Here is a 21,449-nt window from a genome sequence, read left to right on the forward strand (position 1 = left end):
ATTTATATATTGTCTTTTCCAAAAATTGAATATAAAAGGTTTTAAAAGGATTTTTGATGCTTATGACTTTCATACAATTGTAGCTGGTGTGATGAATTGTTGTAGTGTTCATGACGTCAAAGTTGCCAGGTTCAGTGTAAACTATTACAGTACATCTATCTTGTGGGTCTTGTGTACTGCAATGCACGGCACTGAATGTCTAGCTACAAGTACGTTCCGATCCGCCCCGTACTATGAGCCAAGTTAATAATTGTGGTCAGGAAAGAGGATGGTCTGCACCGCTGAGTGAATCCGAAAGACGCCGCTCGTTAAATGTTGACAAAATAATCATAAGCTAGAAGTGTAGAACCTAGTTGATCGTTACATCACGACGGTTTTTAGCAGTACCCGGAAACAAAAATGGTAAATATACAGTAAGCTGCACTTTAGAACCTAACATGTTAATATTAATAATTACTAACGTTTTCTGGGCCCAGTGCCCCAATGCGCAGTGGCAGTGCCAGTGCCAGTGGCAGTGAGTATGAGACTACAGAGTCGTGTACACATTACATCATTGCATGGCATGATTTAATGGCATGGTACATTTGTACATGGTGCAAAATTATCATGATTATCTGATCATGAAACTTGAAGTTGTCAGTTGTACTTGTAAATCATGTATTTCTCACGTGTAACCATCGAGCATCGGAAGTCCTAGCCCGACCAGACACTGTTACGCTATGCGAAAACAGCGTCTGACGAGCACGGCATGCAGCCTCGAAGTGAGGAACCTCAACACAACTACAAAACTTAGGAACATGTATACTTTTCTCCTTTAAACAGAATACTTTACTCACGTTAAATGCATGTTTCTATTACAGAAGAATAGTTCGCCACACTGGGTCCATGGAGACCACTTGCGATAAGTCCGTGGAACAAATAAATGACACTTTCTGGCGCAATTCCTGACCGTCGGGCTTCGTCGTTGCAGGATTCAAAATGGCGCCTTGACTTATGCGCATGCGTGACCGGATGTGCTCCAGAGCGAGCGCGTGTGCGTTGAAAGTGTCGAACAAACCTTGGCGTCTGCTACACAATAACCGTGGTATGGAGCTCAATGTTCCTCGCCCGACCAGACGCCAGCCGCCGCCAAGCCCAGTACAGTATATAGCTGTATACTAGTAACCGTGCGTACGCTGCTTGTTCGAGTGTAGCAGCACGGTCGACAGCGCGACCTTTTGAAAGGGCATTCACATCACGTGGCCACCCGATATCTAAACTTGGCCTGGCGTGAAAGATTGTGTACGGTGTGGACATGCTGGATATGATGATCAATTTCGGTAAGTTTCATTACGTACATTTGAATACTGATAGCATCAGATGTAGAGTAAATATTGAAGAGTGTACTCGATGAGTTTGAGGTGACAAAAATGATCGTAAGTATCAAAAGTCAAAGCTATCGTGATACGATTACGTCGCTCTCCTAGTGGTTGGTGGTCGCGCTCGCACAGCCCTGTCGCGACGTACCATGTACAGCGACTGGGCTGTGTATAGTCAGGTTACGGAAGTCCTTGACCATTGCTAATCATAAACAGGGTCTTTTTTGTTTTTGAGACCAAATTTAATCAGTTTTCATCACCTAGCCTACATGAGTGATGAGCTTTCTAGATCTAAATCACTAAATTTTAATTTAAATTTAATTTACACATATATCTACTCTGTAAACTGAACACGTCCGTGAGTGAACCCCCTGGAATTAAAGGGACTGTACAGTACTGGTTGAGGTGGGGATTCATGTTTTGAACATTCCTAAGTGAGAAAAGCCTCTTATGAAATATGAAAGAACATGTAATTTTAAGAAGGATTCAACGTTTATTTGATAAAAATTGGTTTTCAAATGGCTGAGATATCCAAAAAAGTGCTAATAATAAAAGGCGACATGCCACAACTTTATTATCATCTCTTTGTTTCACCTTGTTTTTTGATAAATATGTCAGCCATTTCAAAACCGATTTTCATCGAATAGACTTTTGATACCGCTTAGAACTGCATGCTCTTTGACATCTTATAGAGTGGTTTCTGAATGTCTCGCAAAACGTTAAAAGCTAAATCCTCACCTCGACCAGAACTGTACACACCCTTTAACACCATGTAAACGATTGTAAAATTTGGCCTATCAACATGAAGAGGGACGCTCTATGCAAACAAGAAGAGGAGTACAGAAACTCCCAAACAGAGGCCTAGCTCTGCCTCTTCATCCGAGAATTTCAAACGACAACCAGTCATGATGTCAACCATCAGAGCCCTGATCACACCCCCAATGATACTGAATAGACCTCTAACTATCACTATTATCTGATGTTTTTATCCTTACAAAAAAAAATTTAAAGTAAATTTACAGACTCCTTCATGCTCATGTTACAGCAGGCAGGTACAGGTAGCCATGAATCATGATCCGCAATCAACAATGAAAGACTGATACAGTAGTTAGCCACTTACAACAGGGGCGAATCCAGGAATTCCATAAAGGGGGGAGGTGCTTTTACAAAAATTAAGGGGGGGGGGTGGGCCCATTTTTTCCTTTTATTTCTTTTGTTTTAACAAAAAAATTAGAGGGGCACGCCCGGGGCACCCCCCTCTGGATCCGCCACTGTACAGTATATAACCATAAACATGATTATAAAGGAGACCAAGGAATTTGTTTTATGTTAAATTTCAACAAGTATAATGTTTCCAGACTTTGGAATAGTAATCAAATGTAAACAACCCAGCAGCCCATTCTAAAGATAGTGAAAGTGTTGTACACATGTCTACATAGTACATGTAGATAAAATGAGCCACTCTGGTTGGTCAAATTACAAGTGCAATCAGTTAATGTTAAAAGGGGAAGTGTTTTCGACTATCTACAGCATGTGGTAAAAATTATGGTATTGTTAAATAGTCCCAATACTGACTGTGTAGATACAAACCAGAGTTAAACACTATTTTTGTTCTTTTCACAGTGATACTCTAATGATTAAAGTCATATGAAAGGATGTGATAATATTTCTTGCATAGTTACAGTGTACAATGTATGTTCCCCAGTGAGGTCATCCAAATATATTCCAGATTTCTTTTTTGAAGTGCCAAAAATTATGAAGAAAATTGATGTGCAGCTTGCAAAATATCAATGATGTTGCCACATGCAGTATCAATGCTGAACATGTGATAAGACTAAGGGCGTACCTTTGTACCAAACGATACTTAAAGTCTTGCAATAAAGTACACTATATTTAATTAAGAAATTTATGTCATTTGCCATACCAAACCTGGTACAGTACTGTGTAGTAGTATAGAGTTTTATTGTATGTGTGATTTGTTTGTGTTGTTGTTTTTTCTTGAACCACGTTTCTTTTCTTTTCTTTTTTCATTGTTTTCTCAATAGCCGGAGTCTCAGAGTGTGGAGAAAGTGGCAGTGAAAGTGGTAGCAAGATGTCGCCCCTTCACAGACACAGAAAAAAGCAAGGGGGCTTCAAGAATTGTGAAAATGTCTGGGGATAAGACTACCCTCCAGAACCCGCAGCAAGGTGGAACTGGCAAGGTATTTTTGAATGCAGAATATATCCATAGTCATGATATATTTGTGTGCATAGATGTTTTATTATTCTCTCCTTTTTTATTTTTTTTATTTGTTCATTTTCTTTTTAGCTTCTTGTTTGCACTGTTCTTTCACTATGTTACCTATAAGACTCTGTATTGTCAGAGTGGTTATTCAACCTTCTTGATTATCAGGTCAGCCAGGATAAGGAAATTTGTACATTACTTGCAAGAATTAATCATATTCTTTTAATATGCCACAACAAATAATGATGCATAAACTGTTGAGCTGTAATTTTGACATGCACAAGTACTGTACACAAGTACTGTGTACTGTACATTTGCCATTCTTAATGCTCTCAGTCTTGGTTCAGTCAGCATTAAAAAATAACTCAATTATACAAGTACATGATGGCAGAAATATGTTAGTTTATTGCTACTGGCATTACCATACTGAAAATACAAAGTATGTCCGCACACTATCACAAATATACGTTCTAGATTTTCTAGGTCATTGAATAAAAATGATCATATGATGTATTACTAAAATGTGCTACAGCCTCTTATTTGCCCTACATGTGTGACTGTTTCCTTTTAGAATGCATTTTGCACTTATTGTAGAAGTGCACAGAAATTTGTACTTGTCAGAATTCTTATGTTTAGGTAGTTTTTTGTTAGGTGAAGTTGATCACAAAATGGTCGTATTTTCAATTGTGCTTTATCACTTACACTCTGATTTCAGGAAGCTGTGTTTGCATTTGATGCCAGCTATTTCTGGGACACAAGGACTGTAAGTGCCTTATCACGTTGTGTTTATTGTCCTCTCTATAGGCTATTTCAGCAGGAATTTCTTTACAAATAAAATTGTTGTGTTGAGATAAATGCTTGTGTGTAGTCTACAAACTACAATCTGATGTTTGGGTATCCTGTACATTGTACATATTTGTGCTCAGATTAGGGGCTTTTCTGACACATAAAAAAGTATACTGTATACATCAGATACATCAAAACACAATATAGTCTCCAGGATGGACTACACATTAAAATCTAGAGCCAGTTCCTTTTTTTTTTTCTTTTCTTTTTCTGTTCCCGCACCTTAACCCCATTGCCTACCTTTTCTGGACCATTTGTTTTTTTCCAGTTGTAGTGGGATGGCAGGAATAGCATGTTCATGTATAAGATTCAAATAATTCTAATTCCAGAAATGTAATGATTTGATTATTCATTGACTGAGGTGACATACGCATTGCGTACAGATGTGAGCAATTATCCACTGCTGGAAATTGTATACCAATATGTGTCATGTATAATTGTAGGGTATCACATTGCTACTGTCAAAGGGACATTATAATAAAAAAGTTTTTTTTTTTTTTTTCAGAAGTCATTAATTGTCTAATTATCAGAAGATTCATAAAATAAGTCCTTTGTACAGATACATTTTGTAGATAATGCATGTTCATGCCTTTGTACATCATATTTTCTGTGGTGATGTTATGCAATGTAAATTTGATGACTTTGACCTTTGCCCTGCAGAGCCTGGTCTACAAGGAGCAGTGTGAGCCCCTGCTGAAGAGGGCCCTTGAGGGCTACAATGCAACCATCATTGCCTTTGGACCAACCAACAGTGGGAAGACTCATCTTATGTCGGGACCAAATGAGGATCCTGGACTTGTTCCCATGGTATGAGAACCATTGAAGTCTGTTTTGGTTCTTGGTTGATGACCTTACTCTCATTTTGTGCTCTATAATGTCTAGCTTCACATTTCAGTAGACCACATGTACATGGAGTAAAAACAAACAAACAAACAAACAAAGATGCTGGTAATCTGTTTATGTCTTACAAAATCATATGTTTCTATTCATTTGACCAAAGTCATGGGTCCCTAGTCCAAAACAACATTGAGCACAGAATATCACATTAGTCTTTTCCTGACATGTTTGCAAACCACATGGGACTATGAATACAACAAAGTCTTTACTGGCCATTCATGAGACACCATCACTGTTTTACCTTTCGTCTACTCTGAGTGTTTCACACCACAGCTCACAGAGCACAACAAATGCATCTGATAAGTATCACAAGTACTCTGGCAGCAATAGAGTTTCAAGATTTGTCAGTAAGTTATGGGTATTGGAATTGTTACTGCAGTAGATACAGGCTTTGCAGGAAATGTTCAGTTGTGTACAAGACTCTTGTGATATTGTATTATGAAATCTGGATGGATGTTGTTGTTTTTTTTTCTACAGATTAACAGGAGTCTTTTCAAACAGATCAAAGAATCAAAGAAGCAATTCCTCATCACAGTTTCCTTTCTTGAGGTAAGAATTGTTATGTTATTGGATTTTGTTTTTACTTGAAAAGAAGGGTAAGAACACCAGCATTTGGGATTGATAATACCACAAAATCATAATCCTGCCATTTGTTTCCTTTGATAGCTGTGCATGTAATTTACACCAGCATGCTTTCTGTGAAATTTTGCTATACCATCAGGAACTAGACTTTTTGCCTGTCTCATTATTTTGTCAATATTATATCCCTCTGATTAATTGTAATGTTTAAATGTACCCATCTCTTGTCGTACACGTATGTACACAGCACTTTGCAGTGTAAACATCTTGTATACCGATAGGCTACTTTCTTGATTCTGCAAGGAATGTGCTGTTACATTTACTTGTGACAGATAAAATGTCATTTGTACAGTGGTAATGCTATCACAATATTGTCTTTTTTTCCACAGATCATGGATGAGCAAATGACAGATTTGCTGAACCCACACACCGATGAGATGCAGATTAGACAACATCCACAAATTGGAATGTGAGTCAGCAAAACAAAAAAAAACATATGAGGGTATGGATTGTCTGTGAGAAATACTTTGTAGCAGTACAGTTCCTTGATAATGAAACAAAATCTCTCCTTCAAAAAGAAAAAAAAATTAGAGCGTATTTACTGTTGGAACAGTGATACATTGGAATGGTGAGGATCGAGGCATTTATGTGTTTTATGTGTTTTGTGTAGTCATGTGGATTTGAACAGAACTGCGTTCTACACATTTGTACCTTTAAACCTGTTCACCTGGAAAACAAGAACTGCAAAATGAACTTGGTACATTCCTATATTTTGACACAGCCACAAGACGTGCACAATCATAAATATACCCAACAACCATATTTAGCCATGCATCCATGTCAGGCCAAGTGTCCACGTTAGAGACAAAACATTTTCTTGCTCAAATTACAACAATAACCACCCATTGATATTGTGATACATGTCCTGTGCAAAACACTCTGCTTGATCTATTGAAAAATTTCTTTGTGGAGTCAAGTTTTGTGAGGCATTAACATTTCTTCCAAAAGGTGACATGCTTGATCTTTGATAGGAAATGTTTCTTCCCTTTCTCAATCCAGTTTTGTTGATGGTCTCTCCGAGTTGGTGGCCAAGAGTGGGGACGACCTGTCTCGTTACTACGACCAAGGTAGCCGAGCCAGGAAGATGGGAGCTACTGACATCAAGGCCCACAGAGCAAGGTGACTTTTTTTCTTCTCTTTCTTCTGGTCCCTTGATTTTGCCTTCTACAATCCTTTGCCATTTATTTTTATGTGTTGTTCCATTCTCTGTTACCCTTCATTGAGATTAATATTCAAGCATTTGTCTGTATTTTCTGGCTACTTTGTTCAACTGGAATGAAAAATTATTTTTTGCATTCATTTGGCTTCGGTTTCTGTCAAACTGAATTGCACTTCTGCAGTTGTTTTACAGTGTACTGACAATACAGTGTGTTGTTACAATGCATTCTGACAGTGGTTAAAAAAGAAAAGGTTAGAATTAAAGTGGTTGAAATTGAAGTCCACTGAATTTACATACTAGTTTATGCTTACTCCGCAGGGGAAAATTGTGTTTTTGTGGTCTGATGATTGCTTAAATCACATGATTTATCTGCAGAGCTCATGGAATCTTCACCATCACTGTAGAGCAGAGAGACGGGGAAGGAGGGAGAGGTCGGCGCAGTAAGATTGTCTTAGCAGACCTGGCAGGTAAGTTTGTTCCTCTTATCACAACATAGCTGAAAAAGTAGATAGCGTGATTGTTAATAAGTGTTATTCTAACATCAGCAATAATTGATAGATAGATAGATAGATAGATAGATAGATAGATAGATAGATAGATAGATAGGCAGGTTGATAGATAAGTAAATTGGGTTTTAGATTGATACTTGGATAAATACATGTACACAGTGTACTTAGATAGATAGATAGGGTTTTGGAGATAGATACCAAGATAAATAATATAGTGAATAGATAATGTAGATAGATAGATGGATAGATAGATAGAGACTGACAGACAGAGAGATAGATAAATAGATAGGGAGGGGATAGAGAGAGAGATTTATAGTAAATCCAGCTACTGATAGCTGTGAAGCTTTGTTTCAAATCCAGTGAACTGGAAAAAAAAACACCCTTTTTGGTATGACTCTAGCAAAGAATAAGAAAAATCATTCACTATCCACTCAACTTTACATTTAATCCTCTCAGGCCTATGGTTGCAGAATGTCATAGGCATTGTGCAAAATGAGAGCACCACTGTTAATGACAGAATTTATTGTGGGGGCACTGTGGCATTATGGATAAGACTCTTGACTATCACTCAGAGGTTCCAAGTTTGATTCCCGTCCAGTGCTTACTTTCCTGCACAAGATGCAGCTTTTACCCACCATGTCCCTCTTGACCCTGGTGTATCAATGGATACTAGGAAATGGCAATGCTAAAGTGATAATAATCTCAGGGCTGTCTGGTAGAGCAGTGGCAACAATGAAGAGGCTACCCTGGATAAAGAAGACCATATTATTATATGTCCTCCCATAGTTTATGAAAATATGTTGTACAATGTATATTTGTGAAACCAACTACATCCTTATTCATGTCCATCTTGTGTTGCATTCAGGGTCTGAAGGCGTGCAGAGCAAGGATAAAGGGTGAGTTTCTTTTCTTCCTTTTTTGTCCTGTCTAATAGAGTTCAAAAAAGTATGCTAAACAGTATTATGTAGATGTGATGTTGGATGTACTCTGCAGTAAATGCATATCAATTACAGAATAGACGTGCATGTCTGATATGTGAACAAAGTCTTTACAGTGCACTCCCGTTATAACGAAATGCTCGGGACCGGCAGTTTTCTTTCATTATAACGAAATTTCGTTATAACCGAACAAATACAATATATAATGAAAACAAGGAAACCACGCATATATATCATATTCTGTTTGCTGAATACTCGTCATTCACTGGAAAGCTATGTGAAATGGGATGGGATTATTGTATTACAATATTAAACGCAAGTTCCCCTCAGAAACTGTGCGTGACACAAGGAGCGAACACACAGTGATGTGAAGCATTCGCCCGTGCAGAGACACTATAAATGCTTTTTCCTCTACGTATTTTCGAAAGCAATTCACATTTCGTTATAACGGAGCAATTTCTTTCATTCTTCTTTGTCAGTGGCGCTCGGAAAACACTTCGTTATAACGAAAATTTCGCTATAACCGTGTTCCTTATAAGCGAATTTTGTACTATAGGCTTTAATGGTGTTAATATTGGGACCAGAAGTTTTACTTCGTTATAATGAAATTTTGTTGTAACGAAATTTCGTTATAACCGTGTTCGTTGTAACGGGAGTGCACTGTACTTGCAAAAATATGTGGAGGAAGAAGTTTTGTGCAGACGTGTTAACCTGTCTAATCTTTTACAACATGCTACAAGGCAAAGTGAATGACTTTTAGCTAAACATCTTCCACTGCAGATTGGGTGCACTTGGTAATGTGATCAGCGCCCTCGGTGATCCAAGGAAGAAAGGAGGTCATGTGGCCTACAGAGAGTCCAAGGTCACTCGCATTTTGCAGGTGAGCCATAACTTTACTTTTGATATTTTGTGAGCAAGAAGGAGGAAGCCTAGGGAGCATTTTAGAAAAGTAAAAAAGACATACGACTTTACAGCCAGTTTATAACATTGGAAATGTTAAGTGACTCTGCATTCCAGCGGGGGACAGAACCTAAAATTTCATCTACGGCTGTAATATAATATATGTGAGCATACATGGACATGTATGTGTGTGTGCCAATATGCCTGATGTACAGTAGCCGTTACATGCAGTCATGCGAAATATAGATTGCATGCTTTTGCAGCTGAAAAAAAAGTTCATGCTAAAGCCTACTACAGGTTTAATGTTCGGTCCTACAAATTTGTCTGTAGCTTCAGTGCCTATGTTAGCTTTATGAATCTGTGTGAAATCAACGTACTGCGGATTACACATCATGGTGAAATCAACAAATGCAAATGATCATTTATAACGTGTTACCCAGGTGGCATGCCATACTATTTGATCTTCATTTACAGAATTTGACATTGATTATACTGAATGTGGTTTCCTTGAGACGATCGGTGATGAAATTGTTTTGTCATTCTTCCTTTCCCCAAAGGATGCCCTCGGTGGTAACTCTCACTCACTGATGTTCTGCACCATCTCGCCGTCGGACACAAGTTACAATGAGACTCTCACCACACTGCAGTATGGACAGTATTGCACGAACATTGTTAACTCACCGGTCAAAAATGTGGTATGTCTTACTTTATTACAGATGTCATTAGATACTGACAGTCTTGCCTTGCTATATGACATGTCTTTCCTTGCTATATGACATGTCTTTGTGTTAGGAATATTCGTATGAATTATGATAAGTAAATATGATCTATATTTCTATCTGTTTGTTTTAAAAGATACCCTGTGTATCTCAACAGTCCAATTGCCATAATATGCTGATACAATTTTCATTCAATTCACGCAAAACATACTATTGTGGGGCAACATATGTGCCAGCACCTGTGACATATTTGTGTTTACATATTTCATTTATTCATGTTTATGATTACTAGTAAGAGAGGTATAAAGAGAACGTTAAGTAAGAAGTGATCACTCTAAATTGTTGTCACAAATATACATGCATTTAGCATAATTATACATTCTGTTATGTTATGGCATGTAGTGTGAGAGGCAAGCCTTGAACATTTTAAAGACATATGTGCACTAAAGGGAAGGACAAAGATGTTGTATTGAGTCAGCCTGTCTTTTCGTGCAACTATTGATGTAATCTCATCTTCTTAGTTATTCCACAAGCTGCCAACAAATTCTCTCTTTATTAATGATTTTGCCAGGATGACAGCGAACGCCTGACCAATCAGCTTCGAGATGAGATCTCTCGTCTGCGAGAAAAACTGACCAAGAGCTCACTGACTGAGCCTAGCAGCAAGGATGATGTCACCAAGATGCAGGTTAGAGACATACCAGTTTGTTTGTTTGTTTGTCTGCTAAACAAAAGAAATTGCCGCAAAATCACAATGTTCAGAATTAGGAAGTAGAATGAGAGTCCATTTTCATTGCAGAGGTAAGGTTCCATTATTGCAGATGTGCTTCAGATCCAAGTTATGCATTCTAACTCAATTTGGTTTAGTACTATTTGGGAAAAGAGCAAGTGTTACGTGGTCAGAAAAACAGAGACAATTTCAGAAGACATAAATTCATCGGGTGAGAATGAGAAGGTTAAGTTGCCACTAAAGTCATAGTGTTCAAGGCTCCATAACACCCTTCTCATTCTCACCCAACGCATTATCTTGAATTCATACAATGGACCTCATATAATTTGTCAGACAGCAAAAGTGCAATGCTGAGCTACCTGTTGGTATTCGTCTTGTGGATATCGTGTCCAGTTAAATATTTCTTCGTGTGGAACACCAACCTACCGCTGTGTCGTTATTGTCCTAACCGTCTTTTGTCATTATTCTTGTTGAATAAGTATGGAACAGGCTTTTCTGTGCATGAAAATGGAATTATGTTTATATGGTGATGTTGATGTGTTCTTGTTTTTTTTTTCAAGGATTTATAGAAGTGCTGATGTTGATGAGAATGATGTGATGACATGATAAAGATGACAATAGCTTTGGTTGACAAAAGGTCAACAAAAGAAAGTCCAAATATCTCACGCTGATCCATGCAGCTAGGTTACGCAGCTTTGAGAAGATGTAACAAGAGGTATAAAATGAATCTTATGATGTGCTGAGATTTAACATCTCTTCTCCTTGATCCCAGGATCTCATCAAGGATCTTCAGATTGCCAAGCAACAGGGATGGGAGGAGAAGGAGAAGCTGTCAGCCCAGTATGAGGAGGAGAGAAGAGTCAATCTGGCCAAGAAGGTAAAGATTAATCAGCTTGATGTCCTTGTTGGGTTTTATTGCTTTATAATTGATTGGAATTCTTGGTGCTTTGATACACTGTAGTATTGAGTGCTACACATGTAGTGAACTAAGCTGCTTCAGAGTATTTCCAGAATAAAGTACAGTATAAATCAGTCCATGTTATCTTGTTTTTTGGTTTTGTTTTGTTTTTCTTGACAACTTCAGCATTTTGGCTGTAAGAATGTTTGCTCTGAGTATCCCTCAGTTGATTGAATCTGGCAGACATTTCAACTATTGATTAAGTATGCTGATATTACAATATAAATGAATGTTCTGTTTGTATGTATGGTATTATGGCAGTATGCTCTTGTCTTTTATTCTCCCTTTCAAGGCATATAGCAACATTGCCAGTATTCTCTGTAAATGATTAAAATGTTATAACGCAACTGATTAAAATGTATATGAAAGCACAGTACTTAACATTATAGTATGGCTTGTCATATGTCTTCATTCTTGCAGGGAATTCTACAGTGGGTGATGGCAGAGAGTGTTCACCGTGACAACCGAGAGATGCAGGAACGCATCCTTCTCATGCAGAAGGAGAAAGACCAAGTGAGGAATGCAGTATCTGCTGAATAGGGGGGAGAAAATGTACTTCGTATAGCACATCATTGGGTTTCACTTTGAGGGAACTTTAATATTGAACAGTATTCAGATATTAAGAAGGAAGTGTTTTTTTGAGAGCTTTCCCATTTTGCAAACAAATGGTAGATCTCAACAATTTGTAACTTTTTCAGTCTGTTACTAGTCAATTTGTGAATAACCGTTGATATCATCGCATACTTAAAAGATTAGGGAGTCTCTTTTGTTCTCCTTCTTTGCATACCCTAAAAAAAAAAAGGTAGTCAATTACATGAACAGACTTTGCTTCAGGATATGTACCAGACAACTATAAATTCACATCCTCCATTTTGAAGTTAACTGGCCTATGTGCCGGCCAGAAAGTATTGTTACATACCTAGCTAATTTTCTCCCATAGATACTGGTAGTTACTGCAGCTCATATAGTTGTAACATGATAATGTGTTTAGACATTGATATAATTTGTATTTGATATTTTGTTATGCACATAAAATCTTTAAATACAATCTGTAAACCTTTGTATAACCCTACTAGCATGATGACAGTTAATTTTTTTCACACACAGGTGAAATCTTCTCTGTGTGAAGTTATGATATGAGTCATAATGAATACATTTGCAAGTGTACATGTATTCTTGAAATAATTTATGCAAAAGTACAATGGATTACACCTACAATGTATATAGGCAAAGTACATATATTAAAAAGACTGCAAAGCATCAGTATAGATCTCAGTGATTTAGAGGATTTGTCAATGTACTAACGAAATCACATTGCTCACCAGTCTTTATATCATATTTTTTTCTGTCTTCCAGCTGCAAAATGAGTACAAGGAGAAGAGAAGTCTGTTGGACAACCTCAAGGAGGACTTACAGGCCAAGATTGTGGAGTACACCAACATGGCTGAAAGTGGTAGGCAGTATCTCTACTAACCCATTGGACTGATTTTGTTATAACACGTATTTCCCATAGACACTTGCACAAGTATTCATGGGACTCGTCTTCAACAGGTTAAAGTATATTCCAAAACATGAGCCAATAACAGTTTGACCTCATGCTTTTTATGCTTCCACCAATAGAATGTTAGCAGGTTATTACATATTTCTTGATGTAGTTAAACACATGTTTTCTGTCCTTGTGTCTGTAGTTGTCCCAGCTGTCTGGAGATTTGCAGAAGACCCTATACCTCCCCTTCAAATTTTAAAAACAGAGGAATGTTGTCATTTTACATTGTTGAAATTACGTATTATATGTTAATGCATTGTAATTATACCTCATATGTATTAAAGAATAGGGAATTAAAAAACCATGCAGTACGATTTTTCTGTTTTTGTTTGTTATGTTTTTTTATCTTTTCTATTGGCATGCAAGCTGATTTTAGAATCAAATGCACTGATAGTGATGCTGTGAAATGGAGATTAAAACCCACCACAGCTGCAAAGAAATGTGATCCCTTGGTGGAGGTAATTACAGCTTGACAGCTATGTACATTGTATTCATTGTGATTTTGTGATAGGTTGTAGGGATGGAGAGCATGTCAGGGAGAAGATGACTTTATGGCAAAACTTTCTCTTGCAGGGAAAGGCAGTGAATCGGAGACAAAGGCCAGGGTGAACGCCATCCATGAGGTCAAGGAGATGATCAAGCGGGAGAGTGAGAGCTTGAAGAACGTCAAACAGAGACTGAAAGAGCTACAGGAGAGACAGAAGAGAGAAAAAGAGGTTTGTCCAGGCCCTGTTGTGACCCAGAAGAAGAATTTATTTAGTAGAGTCAAATACTGTAGTTGTGTGTATTTATTTTCAAAAGCTGATGTGACAAATTTCTCTTTCCATTGTCCATTATCATTGGTGGAAAAGAAAAAAAAATGATTCACTATAATCAAATGTGTATGCTTCGAGGGGATGTAGTATTACATTTTATGTTTCTTATTACATCATTTTGTTTCTGTTTTTCATGTTTCCTTAACTAGTTTCAATGCTGTGCTATGTGTATTAATCCTTTTTTGTTTACACTGCAAAAAACAAAAAACAAACAAACAAATAGAATTAATGATTCGTAAGATGTTTATCATTTTCACACCAGGCCCCACTGGTGATGCTGCTCTGGGTTTCATTCATATGATTGTTATGCTTGGCACCTCAGCAAAGAATCTAAGATTATCATATCTTTCTAGCCACATTTACAGATAATTTCTGTAAGACATTGTTGATCAATGTGGCTTCCATCTTCTGATTTGACCTTTTGACCTTCACAGGACATGAGAAGCCAGCATGCCGATCTCCATCACAACTCGGAGCTGCGTCGGCTAGCCAGGGCGGAGGAGCGCAAGCGGCTGGAGGCAGAGCACGCCTTCACTCTGGAGGAGGAGCTGGAGAGGATGAGGATGGAGGTGGACCACCACAAGGCAGAGATTCAGGTGGGTTGGAGGAATGGAGGGGGGTAATGTGAGCCCCTCTCCCACCCAAATGTTTAGCCAATAAAAACTCAGTTTTGCTAAATATAGAGTGGTAGACCACAACAAGGCAGAGGGATTAGAGGGATGGAGGGGGTAAAATGAGCCCCTTTTCCACCTAAATATTTAGCCAATGAAAAGTCAGTTTTGCTAAATTGAGAATGGTGGACCACCACAAGGTAGAGATCCAAGTGGGTTGGAGGGGTGAAATGAGCCCTCTCTACCACCAAAAGATTTAACCAATGAAAACTGTGTTAATCCAATCTAAACACTAAAGCCAATTCTGAAATAAGTTCCGCCAGTGATTGAGAAGATTTGCAAGACCACACAATCAAAGTAACACACTCTATATCAAATCTCCTTGAATGCACTGCTGAAGGAGAGATTTAACTTGGTAACTGATGCATCTGTGAGTAGCACAAGGGCACACTGCACCAGTGATTTAATGTTATATCCAACCACCTATTGTTCCAGTGTAGAGGTACCACATTGATCATGTGAAGGAGCTATGGTCTCATTGTCATGTTAACTGATGCAGCTCATAAGAGTGGAGGGATACTGCTATGCCAAAGTCCTACTATTTTCTTTTTCTTTTTTTTTCTTTTTTCTTTTTTTGGAGGGGGGGGGGAGGGGAGAAGAGTTTCATTAGTGTATTGTAGTTGGGGTGACAAGACCTTGTATCTTAAATTTTGGTTAAAACGACTTTTTTGGATTAATGGTCAGATAATCAGTCAAGTGATGTCCTGTCCAAATCCTAGCTGCCTTATCCCAAAACTGAAGCCACCACGGCATGTCAGAGGAGAGACTATCCCATTTGATAGTGTTTTGGCTGCCATGTTTCTTTGCTCTTCTGAACATCTGACATTTCATAGATACAAGGTTTTGTCGCCCCAGCAACAGTTGTGTTTGTGAGATTCTGTCTTGTTAATGATCACTATTCTGGATTCTAATTGCAGTATGATCATCATGCCAATTACACAGAAGAAGATTGCGGTGATGTCCATCTCGAGTTGACAGTACCTTTGATAGAAATCAGTGAGAAGTTTTGTTCTTATACAACCTGTATTTCCCTTGAACTGATGCAGCTTAAAGGAGCAGAAGGTTACAACTACACCAAGGAGCAGTCGATGCAGATTGAGATGAGCCTGGTGAAGGAGCGAGAGGAGCGGAGGGTGGTCACCATGCAGCTGCAGGCCATGGATGCGGAGAAGGCGCTCCTGGTAGCCGAGCTGGATGAGGCCTACCTCAAGCACAAGGAGGAGATGGAGATCCAGCAGCTTCAGCACTTCCAGGTGGGAATCTGGTTTGGGTCAGTGATGAATGTGTCGGATATTTTCCTCCTTTTGAATCTACTACAGTGTTCATTGTACCTGGGCAATACTGTACACAGACTACAGAGTATGGAGGTGATGATGTCACATTCGTTTGTTACAGCTTGGGATGAAAGCAGGTGCATGCATAAATAACCAGGCTAGATGAGGCTGTTTAGGACCAGTTTCCATACCCATGAATGGCTTTGATGTCACACTTTCGTACTCTTTATAGTCATCTGAAATGAAACCTCAATGAAGTGTCATCTTCATTCATTTAACATAAGCTAAAAACGTCCAGCACTTGTCGATTCAGTAGGAAAGAAAGATTGCAGAAGGTCAATTCCATTGTGACTTATGGGACAAAGTGACAATTTTCGGCAATTTCAAACCAGTATTTTGAGAAAATAGTTGCATCAAATGCATTTTTCTCAGTTCATGGTTAGATCTATCATATCACAGTTTATGAAAACTAAATACTTAGTTTGAAAAGTATCGTTGCATTTCGTACAGCAACGAAAAATTGCTGTCGTGACTTATGGGACATTTGAAGACCACCGTTTTTCACATGGGAAAGTAAGTTCTGAAATATTCTACACACAGAGTCTCTGGAAAGATATTTTCTTTCCTGAATGTAGCAAAGCGTTGGTGCTTACCCTGAGCCAAGTGATATGAATATCTACTCATTGGTACAGTAGCAGGATAGGGAAAACCAGTGTGACTGATGGGACACAAAAATGTGACTTATGGGACGCTATCAACTACCACATTTTGAGATTGAGAGAATAATATTTACTGATGCCGGAACAAGTTCTAGAACATCATAAAACCAATCTATGACCAAAGAACATTCAGAAAATAAACCATCTGAGAATTACACAAGCTGTATTATGGTCATAATAGTGTATCAGAAATCAGATACATAAATTCTGCAAAAATTGGCAATTTTCATGAAAAATGAAGGTTTTTCGGACATAACTCCACTCCACGTTCACCGATGTTCACAAATGAGGTATGTGAAAGGCTGCTTTGAGTAAACAATACCAGATCATCTAATTAAGCTTCATTAATCATCTATACTCAATAGTTTGATTTTCATAAAATGCAACTTTTCCGTGGAATCGACCAGAAAGACAAAAAATGGTGAAAACTGCTTATCTCATAATAGTGAGCCGAGGGAAGTAAAACAAAAGCAGAGGGGAGTCAAAAAAGGGTCTGAGCTTTTGATCCTACCAGAGTCTTCTTCAGAGGCAGAATTACCAACATAAAAAATTAGGCATACACAACAGAACATGCTCTATCTGGGCCCCATTTCATAAAAAGTTGATACGATAGCAAGTCTTGCTGGAATGGCAATTGTCATGGTAATGAGAAGAATCCAGCTTCCTGATTGTCTGTTGCTATTGGAAGTTGCCATTCCAGCAAGAATTGCTATCCTAACATCTTTTATGAAATGGGGTCCTGGGAAGAGCTAGGGACTCAGAACAATGAAAACAAAAGGAATAGGCTGGGTGTCAAAAGCAGGGTATGGAAGGGGGAACATATCAGCTGAGTGAGCGAACACAAAGGAAGGGTGACATAAAGCCAGTGATAACCCCAGGCTAATGAGTGAGCAACCTGTGAAGGATAAAAGATGAAAGGGTAGGCAACCTCAAACAAGATTAGAAACATGACCATGAAGATGGGTAATGAAAGGGGTGAAAAAATAAAAGCAGAATTAGGAAAGACAGGGTCCAACAGGAGGCATAGAAAAGCCTAAGGTAAAAATGGAGTGAGAGCATTGACATTCTAGTGCAAACATGGATAAAAGCTTAAATCATAAGATCACAGATTACTTAAAGGGACTGTACAGTACTGGTTGAGGTGGGGATTCATGTTTTGAACATTCCTAAGTGAGATAATGAGAAGCCTCTTATGAAATATGAAAGAGCATGTAATTCTAAGAAGGATTCAACGTTTATTTGATGAAAATTGGTTTTCAAATGGCTGAGATGTCCAAAAAAGTGATAATAATAAAAGGCGACAGGCCATGCCTTTTATTAGGATCTCTTTGTTTGACCTTGTTTTTGGATATCTCGGCCATTTCAAAACCGATTTTCATTAAATAAACATTTGATACCCCTTAGAATTGCATGCTCTGTGACATCTCATAGAGTGGTTTCTGAATACCTTGCAAAACGTTATAAGCTAAATCCTCACCTCGACCAGAACTGTACACACCCTTTAACTTTGGCTAGAAATGAAATATTTCAGCAAGCAATAACTTCATTTGGAAAAGTCTATTCAGAGAATTCTTTGATGAGAAGATACCTTATGTATGGAAAAAAAAAATATATATTTCTCTTTGTTCAAGTTCCACAGTCAAAGGTTACTTAACGTTGGCTGGAAATGTAATTCCAGCAAGCAATAGCTTCAACTGGGAAAGTCCATTCAGAATATCTTGTGGTGAGAAGGATAGGTAGCATATGGAGAAGTATTTCTTTTGTGCAAAGGGGCTTTACATACGATCGTTAGTGTTGTGTCAAATTACATAACCAATGAAATTCAAGAACATATGAATGAATGAATGAATGAATGAATGAACAATTGCACCGCGATTGTGGAATGATCTACCTCGGTTCGTCCGCATTTCCCCATCCCTTGATGTCTTCAAGAAGAATCTTAAGACTTTCCTTTTTGATGCCAATCTGTAACTGAATGTTGTTGTAAAGTGCTGTGAAACCAGTCATTGACTGTGTAAGGGCGCTATATAAATGATCTGATTGTATTGTATTGTATTGTATTGTATTGTATTGTATTGTATTGTATTGTATTGTATTGTATTGTATTGTATTGTATTGAAGAGCCTTATGTCTGATGCATTATCGTAATATCTTGAGAAGACGTAGGCACCATATTTGACTTTGTGTGGCAGGAGTACATTACATGATACCTTTTCTCTCATCACGTCTGGACTCTTCCCACCCTGAAGACATTCCGCAACTACCGGGAGGCATTTGAGGAGCAGAAGATGGCTCTGGAGCAGCGCTACCGGACTCTGCTGGAGGATGCTATCCAGGATGCGGTCTTTCTGTCAGCCAGGAACTCAGAGCTGGAGCAAGAAAAGCAGGCTCTTAGACAAGGTGAGCAAAAAACACTCTGCTAGAAAGTACCTCGGGGTAGATGTCCCAAATCCAGTATAAGTGGTGTTTTGCTACATATCAAAATGCCAAATGGCCTTGGCAAAAGCGTTCCCAAGCACTAAGTGATACCTTTTTGCTCCTGTACATCCAAAATAATACAAGAACAGAGGAGTGATGGTAAAGTTGTGCAATTTCAGTGTGGATATCAACATCTTGAACTGCACAAGATTGATGTATTATAGACGTAGCGTGGAACTATAATCACTGGTACTTTCTGAACACCAAATGCAACAGTGCTCCCAAGCACTAATTGATGCTGTGTGTGCATCCTTGCATCCAAAATAATGAAAGTTCAGATGGATAAGTACTATAAAAGTAGTGCAATTTTAGTGTCGATTCCAGCATGTTACTGCATGAGATTGATACGGTGCAGACATACAATTGTAGCTAGGCGAAGTGGTGAACAATGTACAATTTCTCATCTTTCTTCCGTCCTGTGCCTCATACTTTGCAGAGATTGCCGAGCTGAAGGACAAGGTATCCATGATGGGAGGAAGTGCCAGGAGCAGACCAAGCTCTGCCGCCAGCTCCCGTTAGCTCATCTGGGATAAGACAATGGTCTCCATGGTGACAGCAGAGTACACAGGGGATGCCCTGTATTTTCCTCCGTGTGCATCGCTCTTATTTCATCAGTTCCATAAATCAAATTTGTACAAAATGACTCCTACCAACTAATTCATTTATTCATGCCTTTTTATCACTGCTGTCAGTGTTCTGTGGAAGAGCAAGACAATGTATCAAATGGAGTTGAAGGATTCCAATTTTCTGATGCATCTCCCTTTAAAAACAAAGTCCTCAGGACCTGCATTTTTCCCCTGTTATATTGCAGTGTCATTAAAACCAAAGGAAATTTTGCAACATAGATTTCAATGAAGACACTTTTGGGACCTGAATATTGATTTTCTGGTAACACAATTTCGTGTAACCATGTTCATTGTACTGGAAGTGCCCTTACAGTAGAATCAATCATAAATATGACATGTATACCACAAGAGTCTATTATGATCATTTAGCCATGTATGATGCATAGGCATACCAGGCTTTCTATTGTGTCTCTAATCTCAATGTATACAGTCCATGAACACTACTTGGCTATTTTTGATAATTTTCAAAATCATATCTTCTATTAAAACTACTTTGATATCAATGCAGTAGAAAGCATGCCAAGTCATTCTTGTTGTCTTCTGACAATAGCTCAATTACCTAAAATATTCTGTCACACACAGTCCTGTCTATAAACTTTAATATATATTCCACTGTCATTCAACTTTTGACATTTCACTGAATTTTCTCTTCAGAGTGAACTGTGGCATGATAAATGAATGATAAATTCTTCATCATGGATAAATTCTTTGAAGATCTAATTTTCAGGAAAAGGATCACAGAGTAATGTAGCATACTGTCTTTGGCATATCTGTACTGTGAAGACTCTGTCAACAGAATAGTCGGGTGTCACTTTAATCATTCTATTTATCATAAAAAGTCATTTTCAACTCATTTAGATTGGAATAATTTCGACTCATAATCCCATTGTACAGTGCTTTGCTGTAAAAGAAAAAGATTTTGTGTACAGTGGTAAGTACAATCATGTAGCAATTTTTTTTTTTTTTTTTGGCAGATATTTTTGTAATGTAGATATGCATAATTCAGCAGGAGAGAATATTTTCTATGTATTTATAACAAATGCAAAGTCAGAAGTTGTATATATTATCATCTCGTTTGTGCCTTGTGTAAAGTATTGATCCCTTCCATTTATATCATCTTGACTTCTTTACTGTACAGGCGCGGTGGAGCACCCCAATTTGCATCTCATTATTGCCCCGTTCTATTTGAATTTCCAACGGGCATCCACAGCTGCCCGAAACTGTGTGCATGAAAAAGTCAAATCTTTACCTTCTTCTTGTGCCGCTATGCGTGCCGCTAGTAAACTCAAACTTCCCACACTATCTAAGTTTTTAAAAACCTTCCTTTTGATGAAAAAATTATGAAATTTGCTGCACTAGAACTTAGATATTGAAGCGTTTTGAAAATCACCTCTCGCAAAACATGCTCTCTGTTTTTTTCCTACTGGACTATGGCCGGGCTCC

At 38.2% G+C, this 21,449-nt stretch overlaps 1 protein-coding gene across 1 annotated transcript; it reads left to right on the top strand.

Moving 5' to 3' along the window:
- The first annotated feature begins 292 nt into the window (after positions 1–292).
- LOC140235092 (kinesin-like protein KIF13A) lies at positions 293–20,046 on the top strand. Its single transcript, XM_072315129.1, has 20 exons — positions 293–402; positions 3,404–3,559; positions 4,298–4,345; positions 5,089–5,235; positions 5,803–5,874; positions 6,294–6,373; positions 6,964–7,083; positions 7,499–7,590; positions 8,498–8,528; positions 9,351–9,450; positions 10,028–10,165; positions 10,761–10,877; positions 11,692–11,796; positions 12,298–12,390; positions 13,234–13,330; positions 13,997–14,139; positions 14,673–14,834; positions 15,956–16,162; positions 19,152–19,302; positions 19,817–20,046. Exons 1-20 carry the CDS (start codon positions 400–402, stop codon positions 19,897–19,899), a joined length of 2,145 nt encoding a protein of 714 aa, XP_072171230.1. The 5' UTR covers positions 293–399; the 3' UTR covers positions 19,900–20,046.
- Positions 20,047–21,449: the final 1,403 nt, after the last annotated feature.

This window comes from Diadema setosum, chromosome 11, assembly GCF_964275005.1.
Source record: "Diadema setosum chromosome 11, eeDiaSeto1, whole genome shotgun sequence".
Lineage (NCBI taxonomy): Eukaryota > Metazoa > Echinodermata > Echinoidea > Diadematoida > Diadematidae > Diadema > Diadema setosum.

Excerpts from the sequence above, each read along its gene's own strand:
- LOC140235092 (XM_072315129.1), top strand. Across the intron at positions 5,236-5,802 it reads ATCCTGGACTTGTTCCCATG|ATTAACAGGAGTCTTTTCAA; the intron begins GTATGAGAACCA and ends TTTTTTCTACAG. Across the intron at positions 12,391-13,233 it reads TGCAGAAGGAGAAAGACCAA|CTGCAAAATGAGTACAAGGA; the intron begins GTGAGGAATGCA and ends TCTGTCTTCCAG.